General features: G+C 54.8%; 2 protein-coding genes across 3 annotated transcripts in view; one reads left to right on the top strand and one right to left on the bottom strand.

Annotated features, from left to right (window-relative positions):
* Window positions 1-1,320: 1,320 nt before the first annotated feature.
* RARRES2 (retinoic acid receptor responder 2) lies at window positions 1,321-4,702 on the top strand. Its single transcript, XM_007983416.3, has 6 exons — window positions 1,321-1,445; window positions 2,365-2,558; window positions 2,786-2,890; window positions 3,915-4,010; window positions 4,279-4,405; window positions 4,581-4,702. The coding sequence occupies exons 2-5, from the start codon at window positions 2,385-2,387 to the stop codon at window positions 4,393-4,395; spliced, it is 492 nt and encodes a 163-aa protein (XP_007981607.2). The 5' UTR covers window positions 1,321-1,445; window positions 2,365-2,384; the 3' UTR covers window positions 4,396-4,405; window positions 4,581-4,702.
* Window positions 4,703-4,847: 145 nt separating this feature from the next.
* The window catches only part of LRRC61 (leucine rich repeat containing 61), a 14,934-nt gene continuing 898 nt past the window's right edge, over window positions 4,848-18,883 (bottom strand). The window contains exons 2-4 of one of the 2 annotated variants that reach the window (XM_007983415.3): window positions 18,566-18,626; window positions 16,970-17,139; window positions 4,848-6,311 (exon numbers count right to left, since the gene is read on the bottom strand). In XM_007983415.3, coding sequence (XP_007981606.1) covers window positions 5,373-6,152 — 780 coding nt within the window. In that variant the 5' untranslated portion in view covers window positions 6,153-6,311; window positions 16,970-17,139; window positions 18,566-18,626 and the 3' untranslated portion in view covers window positions 4,848-5,372. The remainder of the gene's footprint in view (window positions 6,312-16,969; window positions 17,140-18,565; window positions 18,627-18,883) is intronic. The other variant, XM_007983413.3, reaches the window with a different exon arrangement.

Raw genomic sequence — 18,883 nt, 5'->3', positions numbered from 1 at the left:
CAGATGCAAATCTCTCCACAAAAGACAGCTTTTTCGTTATTCTTCTATTTCCAGCCATTCTGAACAGCCACCTTGGGTCAAATAAGTGTTTTTTGGGGTGAAATATTTTGGTTTCCTTCAAGTTCTTGGGCTGGGAAACATCTCTGGGTGCATCTTTTCTCTCTAACCCCATCTAAAGCTTTCAGGGAAGGCAGATCCCATCTCTTTCTGCTTAAGGAAGTCTGAGTAGCTCAAACTGGGGCGTGAACTGCCCTAAGTAGTGGTGAGATTTCATGCACCCGGAAGTGGTTAATGGAAGTGGAGTTTCTTTCTGGTGCCCCCAGAGCACACTGTTGAGGAAGCTTTCAGCTCTAAGTGGAGAACCCTGGCCAGGGGTGCATAAGTAGGGGACAAAAGCCTTGTGCCCCCTACTAGACATCAGTTGCTTTTCATGTTTCCTCATTTAATCCTCAAAACAACTCCTTAAGACAGTTTCTGATCCCCATCTTACAGATAAACAGAAGTTCAGAGAGAGCCATGAAGTTACATGAGATCCTCTACTTTAGGTGATCCCTGTGCTGTGGGAACCAGAAGCATGGTGGTGGTGGTTACTGACATGCAAAGTCCCAGAGCTTCTTCGTCCTTGCTCCAGCATACCCCGGAGTCCAGCCAGTATTTGGACAGTTTTCCTTGGGTTTCCTCTCACCTTATGAATTCCATCATGCTGTTCCGCCACACCAGAAGGCTCCCCCACTCCTCATGAGAATCTACCCCACGGATAATGAGACACGAGGAATGGTCAGGAAAGGCAGATGCAGGATCCACACTGGACACCTTTGCTGTCGATCAAGGTTGCAGGCGCCAGAGTCCTCCCTAAAGGAGAGACCTTCCTTCTCAGTGTGGCTCAGGGAGTGGGAGGCGGGGACAGGGGTAGGGACCTCATCGAGGTCTCATTTGGTTTGAGGATGTCTGTATTTCGGGGAAGAAATCCCAGGATGAGTGTCTCAGGGATGCTGAGGAATGGTCTCCCGTAAAGGACCCAAGACAGGGCAGCCCTGCCTGGGCAGGAGTGGGGCACAGAAAGCCCCTGGGGAAGCAGAGCAGCGGAGAAGAGGCCCAGGCCGGCCGAGACCGCGGAATGCTCAGGCCGGAGCCAGAGGGAGGTGGGACCAAGGGCTGTGCGCCCGGGCTAGCCGCCTGCAGCCGCGGCCGGGGTCAGGGTCATGAGGGCTGGACCGAGGGGAGGGAGAGGGGTGGGATGGGGAGGAAGGGCGCGGGACGGCATCCCGCCCCAGAGGCCGGTCCCACGGGGCAGGGGAGGAGCCGGAGTTGCTGGAGGGGGTCCAGGAGGTGGGGGTGGGAGGAGGTGGGGGCCACCCCGCGAGAAAAGCGGGAAGAGGCGGACAGCGAGGCCAAGATTTCAGCTGCGGGACGGTCAGGGGAGACCTCCAGGCGCAGGGAAGGACGTGAGGAGGGGAAACGGGCTGGGGCGGCAGCCGGGCGGAGGGGCAGCTGCGCAGGCGGAATGACGAACGCCTTTGGTCTAAGGCGACCACCCTGGCAGCTCTTCACTGAGGGGCCTTGGTTTCCACATCTGTCTCTTTCCGGTCCCAAGACCACCAGGACCGACAGGGCTCGCCGGGAGGGTCAGCCCCTCCGGTGGCCCCAGTCATGCATCAGGGGACTGATCAGAAGGGCTGGGAAAGGGGTCATGGAGAAGGCCCTAGAAAAAAGAGGAAGGAGGGAAGATTTTGCTTGAAGCGGGAAAGCCAAGGGCTGGGCGGCGCGAGACGCCCATTCCTAGCGACTGGGGCGCGCTGGTGGCCCCAGGCAGCCCCCACGCGGGAGGGTGAGGCCTCCCGCTGCTCCCACCCGTCGGGCCCTCCCACGTGTTTAGATCCTCCCAAAAGTATTCGACCTCCGACCCCTGCCCCTCCCCCCGGCTGGCCTGGACCTCGGAGACTGGGGACCCCGTGGGAGCACGGTGATCCTGAACAGGGAGGGAGTCGCGGTCTGGGAGAAGGTTGAGCGGGGAAAGGAGAGAGGGGCTCCGGAGACGGCAGGGAGGAGAGGGGGTCGTTCCAGAGACCCAGGGAGAGGGTGAATGAGCAAGATGAGGGGTGGAGGGTGGGAATGGGAACTGACTGATTCCCGGCGTGGACAGGGAACTTTGCTAAAACTGCAGGCCCCAGGGAACAGCGCGGGCAGGGTGGGAGGGAGCGGAGAGGACCAGGAAGACCCCAAGATCAATTTGGAGAAAGGGCCATTTCCAGGCTTCTTCACCTCTGCCCAGCGTTCTACAGGCCTGGCCCCCTGGGAGCAGGGCGCGGGAGGAGGCGGCTCAGGCGGGCTCGGAGAGCTGAGGGGCGCACACCCGCTTCGCAGGGCCGGAGTGACACGGAAGCATGCGACGGCTGCTGATCCCGCTGGCCCTGTGGCTGGGCGCGGTGGGCGTGGGCGTCGCCGAGCTCACGGAAGCCCAGCGCCGGGGCCTGCAGGTGGCCCTGGAGGAATTTCACAAGCACCCGCCTGTGCAGTGGGCCTTCCAGGAGACCGGTGTGGACAGCGCCGTGGACACGGTGAGTAGCATGGCCCTGGCGGGAGCAGGGAGGGTCGCATCCCGGGAGACCAGCGCATTCCCAGGAAGCGAGACAGAAGTGCTTGGGCTCTGAGCCCCAGCCCTTTGGAGAAAAGGCCCCAGTCCAACCTGCTGGGATGTGACTGCGTGAGGGAGGCGCGGGTCACACCAGGGCTTGCTCTGCAGGCTCAGCTGGTTACCGGCCATCCTCTGCCTGTCTGTCTGCAGCACTTTCCAGCTGGAATATTTGTGAGGCTGGAATTTAAGCTCCAGCAGACAAGCTGCCGGAAGAGGGACTGGAAGAAACCCGAGTGCAAAGTCAGGCCCAATGGGGTGAGTGAAGGGGTGTGAGATCAATGGGCGCCTGCTGGGTGTGAGTTCATGGACTTGGGGTTTGGTGTATGGGGCACATGCCTGGGTGTGCCTGCATGGAATTGGGAGGTCTATTAAGAAGCCCTGAGGTTAGAGACCCCACTGTGAGGAGCCTCCTTAGAGGTGGAGCAGCTCAGCCTGAGCCCAAGGTTGTGAGGGTGGTTGGTGGGGAGCTGGGGCCTGGCAGACAGGAAGAGGGTTTGGTTACCCCTGGACTTATCTTCATCAGAGCAGGGCTCACTTCTGTCTGAGTTCCTCTCTCAAGCTTCAGGGCCTGGGTGGAAGGAGCTCGCTGTGTGGATGTGTCTGGAGCCCTCCCAGCCTAGCAGGGCTCCAGTCATCAGCCACGGTAGGGGCAAACCCTCCACCATGGGGGTGATGCCCGGGATGGGAGTGCAGTGACTGTTCTAGTTCCCACTCTGTGAGTACTGCCTGGGCTCTGTATTACAGGTTCTGTAAAGGCTCCAGTTCCCTCTGTCGGCTCAAGGAGGGCACTGGATTATAGCAATGATTCACCAACCTCAAATCAAATCTTACAAGAAAATGTAATAAACAGAATAGGTGACAGCTGAGCCACTCTGGAGGCGCTGGGTGGGAAGAACCCATCGGAGGAGGATTCTTGCCTTCACACGAGCACAAGTAGATACGTCTATGCATACATCACACACCCATCCACCCACACTCCTTCATACAAACCACATACATGCGTGTTCACGCATGTGCCACACAACCCATCTGGGAAGGACTCCTGCCTGCACACACACGGAAGCTCCATAGTTTGAAAACTGCATGGGTCTGACTTCCGACATTCTAGGGTGGGCTGTGCCTAAAACCTGCTGGCCTGCATGACCTCTTGCTCCTGGGCTCGAGGGCCTAGCTGGGAATCTGGTCCCATGATGGGCAGCCCTGGCTCCCACCCTCATGATGCCCAGGCCTCCCTCACCCCTTTCCTCTGCTCACCCCATGCTCCCCCCCTCCCCCACAGAGGAAACGGAAATGCCTGGCCTGCATCAAACTGGGCTCTGAGGGCAAAGTTCTGGGCCGGATGGTCCACTGTCCCATAGAGACACAGGTTCTGCGGGTAAGAAGGGGCAAAGGTGCAGAGGTGGGGACAGGGCTGGGAAGATGGATGGAAGCTGAGCCTATGGGCCAGTCCCCAGGCAGAAGCTTGGCCAAGGGGGAGGAAGAGTGGGGGCTAGAAAGTGCTATGCCTGGTTTGGACGTTCTCCAGGGGACGTGCAGGTGGGCCCTGCCCAGGATGCTGGCAGCCCTCCACTGGCACGGCCTTCCCTTCTCCCGGGCAGTGCCTGCCCCTCCTACACTGCCTGAACGGTTGTGGGTCCTGGCAGGAGCCTGAGGAGCACCAGGAGACCCAGTGCATCAGGGTGCAGCGGGCTGGTGAGGACCCCCACAGCTTCTACTTCCCTGGACAGTTTGCTTTCTCCAAGGCCCTGCCCCACAGCTGAGCCAGCACTGGTAGGCACCAGGGGACAGAGAGCACCATCTGGATGGGGCCAACCCTGGGAATGCTGAGGGGCCGGGGTGGGCTTTGGGAGCCTGGGAGGGGACAGGTCAGGAGCCTAGGAGGAAAGCTGGAACTGGGGCCGAAGCAACCTCCCTCACTCCCAAACCTGTCTCCCCTTTTGTCTAGAGCTGCATGGTGCCTCTGGGACCGCTGTTGGTGGTAACCAGTGGAAGACCCCAGACCCCCAGGAGAGGACCCCGTTCTATCCCCGGCCATGATAATAAAGCTGCTCTCCCAGCTGCCTCTCAGCTCCTTGTGTTGCATGCCTTCCTCCTCAACATAGCTCAGAGGTGGCAAAGAAGGCAGGGGGACAGCACCCTTCCTGTGGGCAGGGTGAGCAGAGCCTCCTGTGCTCCAGAGCCAGAAGTGCCCCCATGAAATGCCAGGCAGGGATGCAAATGAAAACAGAAGCATTTAATAGATGTGTGGACGAGAAAGGGCAGAGAAGGTGCCAGGGCGGGGCGGGAAGGAGTACAGTAGCAGTCTGGAGAGGCACATTTGCAAGGCAGGGGAGTCCCGCTTCTGCTTCCAGGAGTGCTCTGGGCCACTCAGCCTGCCAACTCTCTCCCAACAGCTGGGAGGAGAGGCTGGCCCATCCCTACCTTTCTCGCCTGTAGCCTCAGGAGGAAGTAATTCCTTCCACCAAGTCGCAGGCTGGAGCAGCCCGGAGTGGCAGCAGCTGCGGACACAGGCGCACGGGTGGTGAGAGCCTTTACACCTGCTCAAGGCCCTTCAGTGCCTCCTTGCAGCATGTGGAGGGATCATGGGGAGGGGCTGCTCTCAGGATAGGGATAAAGCAATAGCCCAGCATGCAGGGCCAGTAACCAGGGTGAAGCAACCAAGACGAGTGTGGGGGCAGGGAGGGGACCTGGGGGCAGCGAGGCCACCCGCCAGGCTGTCCCGGGCCACGGGCCACGTTCAGAAGACGAAGGAAGAAGTGGGGCCCACAGAGCTGAGTGCCTGCTCTGCCTGGGCCAGGCTGTCGCTGGCCTGGCGTTCCAGGTCCCAGCACTCCTGCAGTGTGTCCTGGAACTGCCGGCAGGCCTCCTCCAGGATGGAGCTGCTCCGGCTGGGCCAGGACTCCCAGTAGCCTGGCTCCACCCAGGGCTGGGCCTCGGTGGCTCTGGGGCCGGGACTGGAGCTGGGACGCAAGGAGCTGTCCAGGTCTCGGCACAGCTGGTAGAACTCACTACCTCGCCCAATCACACGCTCACCATCGATGACTTTCAGGCCAGGCAGCAGCTCCCGGACTGCAGCCCGGTAGGAGGGGCTGGCACAGAGCGGGTTGCTGAGCCGGGCCAAAGGGTCTCGGAGCCGCAGGTACTCCAGGCACGGTAGCCCAGCCAGACACTGCAGCTGGCCCGGGGTGGCCAGTAGGTTGCCTGCGGCATTGAGACGCTGCAAGTTCTCACAGGTGGCCAGCGGCTCCAGGCTCGTCAGCTGATTGTTGGAGACATTGAGCACAGCCAGCTGGCGCAAGGAGGCCAGCGGGCCCAGGTGGGTGAGCGCGTTGCCTGATAGGTCCAGCCACTCCAGGCCCAGGCACTCTCCCAGGCAGCCCAGGTCGGCCAGTCCCAAGCAACGCAGCTTCAGCAGCAGGATGGACTCCAGGGAGAACTCGCCTGTGCGCAACTTCAGCAGCTGGGGTGTGATTTGCAGCCCGCCAGCCTCTCCTGGCTTCTCCCCTGGAGGCTCCATGAGATGGAAGTCGGCTGGGATGGCCTGGGCCCTGGCAGGACTGTCACGGGGTTCCACTGGGGGTCAGCTGGTGCTTGCCCCGAAGCAGGCACCTTCCGCTCTCCCCAGGCCAGTGCCAGGAGGCCTGGTTCCAATTCCCTGCACGAAGCCAGCCAGTCCCTGAGGAGAGACAGTCAGTCAGCAGGCAGCACTTTCTGTGTCTTATGCAGCAGGTGACGGCAGGGAGTCTGACCCTGCTTTTACCATGAAAACCAACAATCTCGGCCAGGCAAGACCTGAAGACCAAGCTGGGACACAGCCCACAAAAACCATCTGAGTGACAGGGATGGGGTGCAGGCCCAACCCAATGGGAGCAGCCCAGACTGGCCCCGGCTGCTTAGGGCCATGCTGGATGGATTCAGGCCCAATATTACCAGTTCTTTCTGTTAAATCCAAACTAGGGGCAAAACATCATTATTTTACTTTTTCAGTAACCACTCACGATCCATCCCTATTAATTTGGGGGTGTACTTTAAGCCGTTATGTTTGAACAGGCAATAGGTAACCACTATCACCAGTTTGTTTTCTTTCTGGGATAATCAATATATATGCAACGCAAATGAGAGCACATGTGCCTTGTTTGATTCAGTCAGTATTACTGCAATTCTTTCTAACAGCAATGAATTCAAACTTGTTTCCAGATTATATGGGTCAACTGGTGCCTCTGGTTGGAGCTGTAAAGCGTAAGAAGTTGGCCTTTAGTCCTAAAGGAGGAAACTGAGGTCAAGGTAGCGAAGGGTCAGGGAAGGCTGGGGTAAGTGGCCTGGCTAGGTCCCACACCCTTGCTCCTACCACTTCACTGCCCGCCAAAGCTAGCTCTTTTACTCTGGCCTCCGCTGGACAGATCAATGGAACAGCACTGGTATATGTGCCAGACAGCATGGTGCCAGCTGCAAATACAACATCAATTTCCCAAAGGGCAGGCTGTCTTGGTGGGAGGGGAAGGTGGCTCCAGAAAGCCAAGATGGGCACATCAAATTGCCAGGGGCTGCAGGACCAGGTGAGTCCAGGTGCCAGTGCATGACTGTGGCACAAAGCAGGGGTGGCCTGGTGGAGGGACCGCAAGATTTAAGCAGGAATAAAAGACCTCTTCCAAGCGCAGCTTTCCCAACCTGGCAGACTTTGGCCAGGTCCAGTCCCAGGAGTCTCACCCAGGCCGGTGGGGTGATGCCTGCCCTGCAGATCTGATGCAGGGTGTCGGTGACTCCCGAGTCTGAGTTTACACATCAACACTTTTCATTTTCCCCTCTCCAAGGAAACCAGGCCCAGAGGCTGGTCCACTTAGCTCCTCCTACACCATCAACAAAGATAATTTACTATGTTCCCAACCAGGGAGCTAGCGAGGATGTAAACAGTCTTGCCATCCTTTTGTCCTCTCCACCCCGTCTGGGAAGGGGAGTCCTTGTGCTTATGGCCCCCATTTCCGTATCTAGCTCCCTTCTAGTCTGCAACACTCCAGTTCATTCTCTTTTATTTATACCTCATTTCTTTCCAAAAGGAACTGGAAGCATCTGCCAAGAAGTGTGGATTCCCTCCATGGGAATGGAATCTTTTGGGGTTTGTAAACAGGGAGTGATGCAATCAACTTTGCATTTGATTAAAGCTGCTCTGGCCCCTAAGATGGGGGGTGCAGGAGGAGTACCAGGTACTAGAAACCTGTCTGCTATGAAAACAAAAGATACAGGCCCTAAAGAGGGCAGGAAGCAATGGGGAGGAGGAAAAAGAGTCTAGGACAACTGGGGAATCTGGCTGGGTGACTGTATGCAAGGGGCTCCTTTCTTTTTTTTTTTTTTTTTTTTGAGACAGTTTCATTCTTGTTGCCGTGGGTGGAGTGCAGTGGTGCAACGGCGTGATCTCAGCTCACTGCAACCTCCGCCTCCCGGGTTCAAGTGATTCTCCTGCCTCAGTCTCCCAAGTAGATGGGATTACAGGCGTGTACCACCATGCCTGACTAATTTTTTTATTTTTAGTAGAGATGGGGTTTCACCATGTTGGCCAGGCTGGTCTCGAACTCCCGACCTCAGGTGATCCCACCTGCCTCAGCCTCCCAAAGTGTTGGGATTACAGGCATGAGCCACCCCACCTGGACTGGGGCTCCCTTCTCAGGCATGTGAAATACAGGTGGGACAGGTTGGAGACAAGAGGACATCCAGCTACACAGCACTCAGCTTGAGTGAGTGTGGCGTGGGGCTCAGGAGGCAGCTGGAGCTCCAGGCTGGAAGGATCCAGGCACCATCAGCAGGGAGATGGCAGCTGGCATCAAGGAAGGCATGCAGTGCACAGGGTCAACCATGCTGGGGACACAGAGCTCTCTAAGAACCCGCAGGCCTCTCCAGGAGCAGGCACCCCTCCCACCCACCCACCATTTCAGGAGTGAATGTGGAAGATGTCCTGTACACAACGAGCAGCAGAGGTGGAGGCTAACCTATGAGGCTGAATGAATGAGTCTGTGAAGGATTCTGCCAAGCCAGCCAGAGGGAGGAGAACACGGAAGGCTTTTAAAGAGTGAGACCAACACTGCTAGGATGCCCCACTGGACTCAGATGAGATGAGGCTGGGGAGACAGCCACTGGATGAGCAGTCCTGGGCACAGGTGAGGCCAGAGTGGGACTGCAGAGGTTAAGGGAATGCCCTGAGGAACTGGGTCAGTGGCTTTTTAGATGGAGATGATGGCTCAGCAAAGGGAGAGACCAAAGACGCAGGCAGACAGAGGCAGGCAACCGTGCATGCTCACACCAAGAACATGGTTTACAGAAGAGGAAACGGAGCAGAAAGACCCCACTGGGACAGAAATCGGCCCTTCCCTGCTGCCCTCCAACACACAGCCCTGCACTAGTGTGGCCCCGTCCTGCCCTCACTACGATGCAGGCTGCCTGGGTCTTGGTGATGGCTTGTGCAAAACCCTCATTCTCTTGGGGGTCAGTGACCTCTGCTGTGTTTCTGGTCCATCACCTGCACACTGCACACAGGTAGCCCAGTAAGACCGAGAACCAGCCGGTGCCCACCTGTGCAGCCCCACCTAACAGCAGGCTGCCTGCAGACATAAGGAGGATGGCTTCCCGCACGCCCACCAGGTTCAGCACTCCTCCAGTGGGAGCCGTCCTTTTCCTCACTATGGAAATGAAGGGAACAGAGACCTCCTGGCCCAGCAAGAGAGTCTGGAAAGAGGACTGGTGACAAGGATGGCACTTGGGCCCTTTGAGGGAGGTTGACTGAGAACCAGGGAAGATGGTCCCAGGCCTTGGTGAGTGTCTTCTACCTGGGAAATGATGCCCGAAGGGCAAAGCTAAGTCTAGGGGGAGGAATGCTTCAACCCAGAGCAGCCTCGGGTGGACTGGAGGCTCTAACGCTCTAGAAGAGGGGTTCCCAACCCTGGCATTACTGCCATCTGGGCAGGCTAAGCCTTGGTTGTGGAGGCTGTCCTGTGCATTGAAGGGTGCTGAGCAGCATCCCTGGCCTTTGTCCACTAGACACCAACAGAACCACTCCCCTTACCCCACTTGGAACAACTAAAAACGCCTCCAGACATTGTCGATGTCCACTGGGGGACAAAACTGCCCCTAGATGAAAGTGAAGGTTCTACAGCCCAAGCCCCCTGGTTTGGTGCCATCAAGCTCTCTCACCCTCTTCCTTTCACCCCCACCCAACTTCTCCCGAGCCTCGCTGCCTCACCAGTCCTCTCCCGGAACATGAGCCCGCTCAGTGATGCCACACAGCAGAGCCACGATGCCACTTCCAAGAACAGTTCCGACTGCTCAAGGATGGAAGCACAGATACGCACGCTGCCTAAGGCAACCTGAGGATGCATCACATTCCTGGATCCTCCGCGCTCCGACATGTGAGTCAGGATCCTGAGAGTGAGGTGCAGGACACTGCAGGGAGAGGTCCAGCAAGCCCTGCCCCTCCTATCCAGATGCAATGGCGTCAGAGCCAGGGGCAGTAGTAAGGCCGCTCCCCAAGACAAACCCGGCCTCCTATCACCTGTGAATGTGTCCCCATCACTCCACTCCCACACCTAGTGCTACAGGCAGTGGAGTGATCTAAGCAATCTGGAGGCCAGACTTTAATTCAAATCATACTATTCCAGTCATTAAAAATGTTTACAAAACTTCATTTAACAGGTGCAGTTATTATACTGTGAAAATGAAAATATCACACACTAAACAGTACCTAGGGTATGATCTCAATGTAAAAGAGGGAAAAATGTCAAACTATTGATAGAGGCTATCTCTGAATGAAAGGAGTATAGTTAATTTCTCCTGCTTCCTTACATTTTCAGTAATATCCAAATGTCAGAATGAATTGGTCACAGTGAAACACAAGGCTGGCAACCCATCTGGGAGAGGCAAGAGAACAGGTTCCTGGGGCTGCCAGCCAGTAAGGGGAGAGTCTGTCCCTTCACCTCCATGGCCAGTGACATGCTGTAAGTTAGGCCTGGAGCCTTCCCCTGCCTCTTCCGACCTGCATCTCAGCAGCCACCCTACCCAGTGACCAGGAACCCTTAGGCTACCTGGATGCAAGTCTTGTGGGGTTGACGGGCCACCCCCTTCTTTCTTCTCCTGTCCAATCCCACTGGTTCCTGGATCCCAGGCCCTTAGCTCTGCCCTAAAGGAACTCTGAGCAATCCATGATGAGTGTGTGCTACACACATCCTTTCTCTCTTCCAAATAAGGAACTTCCCCTTTAAAAGTGGTCCACGACAAGCAGGGGCAAGGGTGATGGCGGGCGGGGTGTACAGCCGGCCGCTGGGAGCCCAGAAAAGCTACTGAGGCTGCTGTCACTGGAGGAAGAAACCCCAAGGTTTCCAGCAGTCTGGAAATAGACTATTGGTAAGAATACCATTTGAGGACTGGCATCTCAGCTCTCCTAGCTAGCTGGTCAGTCCCATTAGTTGGGTTCTCTGGCTACTCTGATACCCCTCAAAAGACTGGTGTGTGGGGTATGTGAGCACTCTGGAAATGGCTATTCTACCTTGGGATTTCCTTCTCCCTACACTGCAAGCCTCAGAAAGTGCTGCAATAGCTTACCCAGCCCCCAAGAGGCTGAGGACACATCCCACCTGCCAGCACACGCCCACTCCACAGCCTTGGCCGCTTTTTGAGAAAGCAAGCCTCTTAAGGGCATGTATCCACTTATCCACACAGACAAGGTGTATTCAAGGACCTTCACACCCACTTATGTTTTAACAGAGCATCACGTGTACAAAGCCACGTAGTACAAAATTCATAGTCACCTACGAAGAGACATAAAGAAAGTAATGGGGAGATGGAAAATGACATCTCCCAGAAAAAAAAAAAATATGGCAATCTGTCAAGTGAGAAACTGACCCTTTCTTACCAAATAGGTTTAAGATTCTGGCCATCAGCATGTGGCACCCAGGATGCAACACCCGGCTCTCTGCTTTGACCTACTACAGACAGGGGCTCTCTAGGAGTTCACGGGCAGGATGAGCACTGGCACCTGCCATGTCTGCCATCCCACCCTGAGCGGACTGCAGGGCCTGTATCCCTTTGGCCAGGTCACCACTAGAGCAGATGAGGGGAGGCGGGGTGTAGTTGGGGAACTGCTCCAGGTTGGTCTTCAAGTATGCTCAATGGCCTCCACCTTGAGAAAAGAGTTTCGCTCTACAAGGGTGGGGCTGTTCAGGGAGGCAAACATGCTTTCAGAGAAGCCTCTTGTCGGGGGTAAGACAGAAAGATGGTGGCCAGGCTTCTTGCTTCTTCTCCCAGGAAGCCAGGGGGTCGTCCTAGGCTCCGATGGTCTCATTCTCCCAGATACGTCTTGACAATGACGCTGGCCCAGTGGCTCTTGGTGGACAGCGAGTCCCCACTCCTCTCGGAGGCCAGCAGCCCCACGCTCTCCAGCAAGCCCTTCTCCCTCTGGGCCAGCAGGAAGGCCCCAGAGCAGCCACTGCTCTGCAGAGGCTCCCCCGGCTCTTCCCCTCCACCCCGCAGCTCCTGGCTACCCTGGTGAGGTCCACACACAGACCCCTGGGGCTTTGCAGGGGGCTGGGGGCGGTCAAAGAGTATTCAGACACCCTAATCTCCTTCACCTTGTACACAAGGACTTGCTTCCAGTGGTCAATGTCAGCCCCCACAGGAAGGATGGCCTCAATCTTGCCCTTGAAGCAAGGGTCCAGCAAAGTGGCCAGCACAAACTCCTCGCGGTAGAAAAGCTCATTGAGCTGACAGTCAGTGCAGAGCTGCAGGGCCAACCCCTTAGCCAGTTGGATGGCTGCGCCCGCCTCCCCGACACTCTGCTCCTGAAAGTGTCCGTGAACCTGCTCCAGGAAGATGTGCAGGTAGCACAGCTGGGGCAGCACCTGGCTCAGAGAGGCCTGCACCACACTCGCCTCGCGGACCGCCATCTGGAAGGGCTGCAGGAGCTTGCTGAGGCTGTCTGCCAGGCTCCAGAATGTGGCTGACAAGGTGACACCAGCCTTCCCCAGCTGGTGCCTGCCCTTGTACTCTTGAAGGGGCTGCTGCTGCTCCACCAGCCACTGCAGCAGGTGGTAGGCCGAGACCCAGTGGACCAAGAGCTCCTCAAGAGGCTGGTGGGCCGGGAGGGCGTGCTGGCGCTGGAGCTGGGTGAGGAGCCCCCGGGCCTCCACAGAGCTTTAGAAATGGCTGCAGATGGCCCTGGCAGTGCCCAGGATGATCTGGACACTGATGGTGACACAGAAAGTTTCTCACCAGGGAGTCAAGGCAGTGGGTGAAACAATGGATATGGGTATAGCCCTCACCCTTGGCCACCTGCTCCAGGCTGGGGCAGCCGCTCGATATCAGTAAGCCCGCCCGCAGGGAGCCACGGCCCAGCCACAGGCTGGCCTGCTCCAGCACCTCCAGCTGCCAGTCCTCTGCAGCTCCCTCCAGGAGCAGGCCTCGCACCCAGAGCATGGTTCCCAGCATCAGCCCTTCTACCCTCTTGGTGTGGGAAGCAGGGAGGCAAAGGAACTCCAACCAAGCTCTATCCAAATGCAAACGAGGGTGGCTAGGGGAAATCGCTCAGAAGCCTAGTGCTTTGTCTGAGGCACCACCCCTAGAACCTCCAGCTTTCAAAAGTGGCCCGGACAGGGAAGTTGTTTTCCTTTTTAAGAAGGACAGGTAATCATAATATTTCCCATGCTGGACTGAAATGATTAAGCAAGCATGAGACCAGATAATGGACCCAACCCACAGCCACTACCTTCTGAGGGAGGAAGTCCCTCATGGGCAGGCCGGGCTTTATTTACATCTTGTTTCCTCACAGCCCACTCTTGGGACAGGGTGCTGGGAACTGTCCCAAGCAATGGGTGGCGGAGACAGGCAGACAGGGTGGCCAAGGGCCACTGCAGACCTGCGGCTCCCACACTCACCCCACCCAGCTCCGGGCCAGTGTGATGGGACTGATTTGCTCCCTTGGATACTGCACATCGGTCCCTGTCTCCCAGGTGCCCACAGCACTGGCTGTGTTACCGATATCTCCAGTGCATCTTAGCTTTTATTCCCCTTAATGTTGTTTGTGCTGCTGTCTATTTTAATCTCGGTCCCTCACTCCCTACTGTTCTCAGGTACCGAGCAACCTCAGGGATAAGTCAGCAGAAGCTCCAGGCCTGCATAGCAGGAATACTCCTGGTTGTTTTTCTAACCACGAAGAGCAACTATATGGAGGACCCAGCCTATTGAACTACATGTTTGCCAGAGACTTGCTTTTTCTGCCATAGTGTCCTCCTGAAACTCCCCCACCTTGAAAATGTCTCATAGGAGACTAGGGTTCAACTGGATTGCCTAAGACTTGATCTCTGGCTACTGGAAGACTGAAAATTAGACTAAGGTGCTGAGACACCCAGGGACACCAAGGTTAGGTGAGGGTTTCCTAATCCCAGGGCATGGGACTTGCTTCATACCCCAGACCCGTCCTCCACTGGACTGGGCTAGGCCTACCATCCACAACAGGGGGTATGTGTGTGTATTCATAAAAAACGGGACTTGGGAAGGCTAAATGTTAAGACCAGTGCCCCTGTACCCCTCCTGTGCTGTCCAGGGAAGGATATATGAAGCAAGGACTAAAATTCTTAACTTTTCCAAATTCTTGGGTTTAAGGGAGCCCCATAAGGGAGGGCCTCTTCATGTGGTGTGCACAGCCGGCGTCCTGCCCTGCTGCAGCGCTGATTCAGTATCACGGTAACTAAGGAGAAAAGGGGGCCTCATTTACATCCTGTAGGATCACCATGAACCTCCCTTGCTAGGCTGAAATGGGACAAGTGTGATAGAACGTGTTCAGGGGTGCACATCTGATCCTGGGTTTGTTTTCCCCTGATGCTGCCCCCTCTAGTTCCTGTATTTGTCTGGACTTTGTAGCAGTTGGTGACTGCTAGGTGGCCTAGTTTGTGTAAATATACAAACATGGAGAAAGTTGGTCTTTCTCCATGTTCTTTTGGGGTTTTATTGTTTACAAACTTTTTTGTATTGAGAGAAAAATGGCCAAGGCATCTTTACAGAAAGTTCTGAACCAGGCAAAAAGGATGTAAAACATGAGTTTGGGGGACCCTTGTATTGAAGTAGGGATCTTGAACTATTCTTTCTTTGTGTTCCCTTTCCTCTATTTCCTATTTTGGACCAGATCTTCTGCCCTAAAAACTTGACTTCTATCCTACCTAGTTCTCCATCCACCTCCCCCAAAAGGAAACCTACATACCCACACACGCATATATTGAATTACTGGGCTGTCTCTGCAACTCTTAAATGATGTATGTGAACAACCTGAAGAAATTAGGAATCCTCCATCTCTTGTTCCCAACCTGAGTCAATGTGGTTCACCCCAAACACTTAAGATACTGCTTTATTTGGATGGATCAAACCTACTTAATCTGTAATCTCAAAGGAGGGAGAAGCGACTAGGGGCTTCCACGTAGAAGTGGGGTCAGGAGACCAGGCAAAGGAATATGAGTATATATCCAAGTCACTTGGGAATTTTGTGTAGGTGCAAGAAACCTTTTTTTTTTTTTTTTTTTTTTTTTGAGACCAGGTCTTGCTCTGTTGCCCAGACTGGAGTGGAGTGGCACAATCTTGGCTCACTGCAGCCTCAACCTCCCAGGCTTAAGCAATCCTCCCACCTCAGCCTCCCAAGTAGCTGGAACTACAGGTGTATACCGACACGCCTGACTAATTCTATTTTTTTGTAGAGACAAGGTCTCACTATGTTGCCCAGGCTGGATTCCAACTCCTGGGCTCATGCAATCTTCCTTCCTTGGCCTCCTAAAGTGCTGGGATTATAGGGGTGAGCCACCACACCCGGCCCAGTGCAAGAACTTATGTCAAAGTGGCTTCAAGATTGTTTAAAAGGAGACAGATGAATGTAACCCCATGTTTAATGCTAGAAACCAAAGCTTTATGTGAAATCTTGAATTTAGGGGCAGGGAGGGAGGGTAGAAAGGCTGTACCTTCCCTAATCCCTGGCCCCTCATTCCTGAACTGCAGGAGACCAAGCCCCTTGGGTTTTGGTTACTCCATCTCTGGGATGCATCTATTGGATGACTGATTTTTCTGTACCGGGTACTTCCTTTCCCATTTCCTAATCACTTTGTAACACACATGCTGACCCTTTTCACTTCCCTTCCCCTTTCCCTGGAAAGATACAATGAATAAAGACTTTCTGGTACTGAAACTCAAAAAAAAAAAAAAAAAAAAAAAAGATAAAAAAGATCTACAATGAGTGATGTTAAACATTACTCACCAGGATAATGTTTAAAAAGAGTCACCAGAGATGGCAGGGCTGCCTGTATAACAGGTAACAAGACGGCTAAGAAGGCTCAAGCAAGACTCTAGACAGAAAGAGGAGCTCCTTCCAGCCAGAAGAGCCTCAGAAGGGTTAAGTGGCAACAGCTTCAAGCCCATCTCGAAAGAACTTTCAGCCACCAATAAATCCAAGAACTGAAGGCCTACTGCAGGGTGACGATTGTGGAGGGGCTAGGTAAAGCTGCAAAGGAAACACAGGCTGCTGTCCTAGGCCCACAACTGCTCTCAGATGTCACACTGGAGGGGACTTAACTCACACTTCATGACTGAGGAAACTGCAACCCCAGAGTGTGAACATTCAGGCCTCCAGAGGCCGTCCGCAGAACAGGGTCACACTCCAAAACCTTTTTTTTATTTTAGACTGGGTCTTGCTCTGTCACCCAGGCTGGAGTGCAGTGGCATGATCTAGCTTGTTGCAACCTCTGCCTCCTGGGTTCAAGTAATCCTTGCAACCTCAGCCTCTCAAGTAGCTGGGACTACAGATGTGCACCACCACACCCAGCTAATTTTTGTGTTTTTTGTAGAGACAGGATTTCACCATGTTGCCCAAGCTGGTCTTGAACTCCTGGGCTCAAGCGATTCCCTTGCCTCAGCCTCCCAAAGTACTGGGATTACAGGTGTGGGCCACTGCACCTAGCACACCCCAAAATCTTCATCTTAAGACCTACCCAGTTACCCCAGGACACCAATCTTGTTCTGTTTCCCAATTAGCTTTGTCTCATCATAAATGCTATACTCTGTAGATACTCTTGATTCACTCAATCATTTAATAGAAAGTCATCAAATGTCTACTATGAGCCAGCACTGTGCATTCAAGATATGAAGAGAAGAGAGTAGTTCCCTGGCTGGCACCTGGGGCTCAGGATGAGATGACAACCTAGAAATGGGCTCATTACTAGACCAGGGGGAAAGCAGGGTATGGTGCTACGAGGCGGGGAGGGATCCCTGGGGGGCCCCCAGGCTGACCTACTGAGAAATACTGTCTTGCAAGGGGTTGTTTACCTTAGGCTATTGCGTCACAATCTTCAATCCCCACAGACCCATCAGGGAGATCTGGGATCTTGTGTCATCACTGGTACAACAGTAACACCACCATGTTCTCTTCCACGGGAGTACTTCAGGATGACAGCGCAGCTGGCACTGTTGAGAGTCAACCTTCAATCCAAATGAATCTAAAATGTAAATTTTAAAAAGAAAGTCATTGACAAATTCCAGTACTTTATTACTAAGAAGTTATTTGTGGCTGGGTGTGGTGGCTCATGCCTGTAATCCTAGCACTTTGGGAAGCCAAGGTGGGTGGACTGCTTTGAACTCAGGAGGTTGAGACCAGTGTGGGCAACATGGCGCAACCTTATCTCTACAAAAAAAAAAAACACAAAAAATCAGCCAGCTGTGATGGCCTGTGCCTGTGGACCCAGCTTCTTGGCAGGCTGAGGCTGGAAGATGGCTTGAGCAGGGAAGTGGAGGTTGCAGTGAGACGTGATCGCACCACTGCACTCCAGCCTAAGCAACAGAGCCAGACCCTGTCTCAAAAAAAAGAAGTTACTTATGACACACATCACCACAGCTGACAACACACTGGAGGCCTACAGCCACAACAAGACAAGATTCCAAGGGCTTCTAAGCTGAGGCATGGGCTTTTGGGCTGCACGCCTGCCCAGTCGATCACGTGGGCGGCAGTCGGGAAAGCGCCCTAGCCAGGCCTCACAGGAAGCAGGCACATCCCTGGGAGGCAAAAGGGAAAGAGGGCCAGGCCGGGGTGATGGCAGGGCGGGGTGATGGCAGAGCCGGTGGAGGAGACTGTGGGGAGAGCAGTTCAGGAGGTGGCCCATGCCTAAGCCTTGAGTGGAAGAGGAAACGATGGAGAGAGACTCCATAGTGATTCTCTTTACTCATACAGGTCCATGTGGGCTATTTTGGGTCAAATCTTCAGGCAAGTTTCTAGAGAAACCGAGGGAAAACACCAGAGGGTACTGCCCAGGTAATGCTGACGATACAGGGAGGTGAGAGGATGAGCAGATCTCAAAGGTGACTGAGAGGCAGAGGAGAGAGACAAAGAAAAACCAAAGTAAAGTGAAGTTAGGGAAACCAAGAAAAGACTTTCCAAAAGCAGTGGTCAACGGGGTCAAAGGTCCCTTCAGTGAGCGGTCCAGCAGGAAGTAGGGGAGAAGCAGGAATCAGGAATGCTGGAGGTGGGGGTGGGAGGGAAAAGGCTTGGCTGGGTCCCTAAACAGAGAGAAGATGCCTTGGGAAGAGCCAGGAGGCTAACTACACAGGGAAGAGAGGCTTCCTAGAGAAAGAGATCCAGGGCACAGGCGTGGAAGGGATCGGCCTCAGAGACCAGGAAGAAATCTTATTTTTCCTGACAGAGGAAGTAGGATGGGTCTGGTGACAGGCAAGTCCTGGAGTGCAGTGCAGGAGGGAAGTGAGGCAGCTTATGCCTGAGAGCCAGGCGTGTTGACTGTTCAGGGGGAGACTGTCCAGTGTTGACTGTAAAGGCAGCCAGCGGCTGGCTGAGTGATCTGGCTTAGCCTGGGCTGGGAAGCACCTCCGCACACTGGTTCAAGAAATTAGACACGTTCTTCTCATTGGTCTTACCAAGCCTTTTCCCAAGTGCGTGCCCAGAAGGAAAGGGGCCACTCTTCTACTTCTCCTGTGCCTGCAAGAGAAGTAGAACCCCACCCTGGGCATTCCATGATTATACCAGGCCTATCTCACTCCTCACTCGCCCAGGCCCTCCCGCCCCTCTGCTCTCAACTCCAGCACTGCGTGGGGGAGGGAGTGTCTACTCCACTCCCACCAGACAGGGGATTTTAAGCACCTGCTGGGCCCACAAGTCTCATCTTCCTCCACAACATCTGTAAGAAGATTGAAAGGTGGTGAGAGAAAGGGATTGGAAGAGATGAACGTGTGAAA

The sequence above is a fragment of the Chlorocebus sabaeus genome, chromosome 21 (genome assembly GCF_047675955.1).
Source record: "Chlorocebus sabaeus isolate Y175 chromosome 21, mChlSab1.0.hap1, whole genome shotgun sequence".
Taxonomy (NCBI): Eukaryota; Metazoa; Chordata; class Mammalia; order Primates; family Cercopithecidae; genus Chlorocebus; species Chlorocebus sabaeus.
Note: the sequence above shows the minus strand (reverse complement) of the source record. Positions and strands in the feature narration are given on the sequence as shown.

What these genes read in the sequence shown, in the direction of transcription:
- RARRES2 (XM_007983416.3), top strand. Translation starts at nt 2,385, where the DNA reads ATGCGACGGCTGCTGATCCCGCTGGCCCTGTGGCTGGGCGCGGTGGGC. An exon ending in TGGACAGCGCCGTGGACACG is followed by an intron (nt 2,559 to 2,785) that starts GTGAGTAGCATG and finishes GTCTGTCTGCAG; the next exon opens with CACTTTCCAGCTGGAATATT. An exon ending in GCAAAGTCAGGCCCAATGGG is followed by an intron (nt 2,891 to 3,914) that starts GTGAGTGAAGGG and finishes CCTCCCCCACAG; the next exon opens with AGGAAACGGAAATGCCTGGC.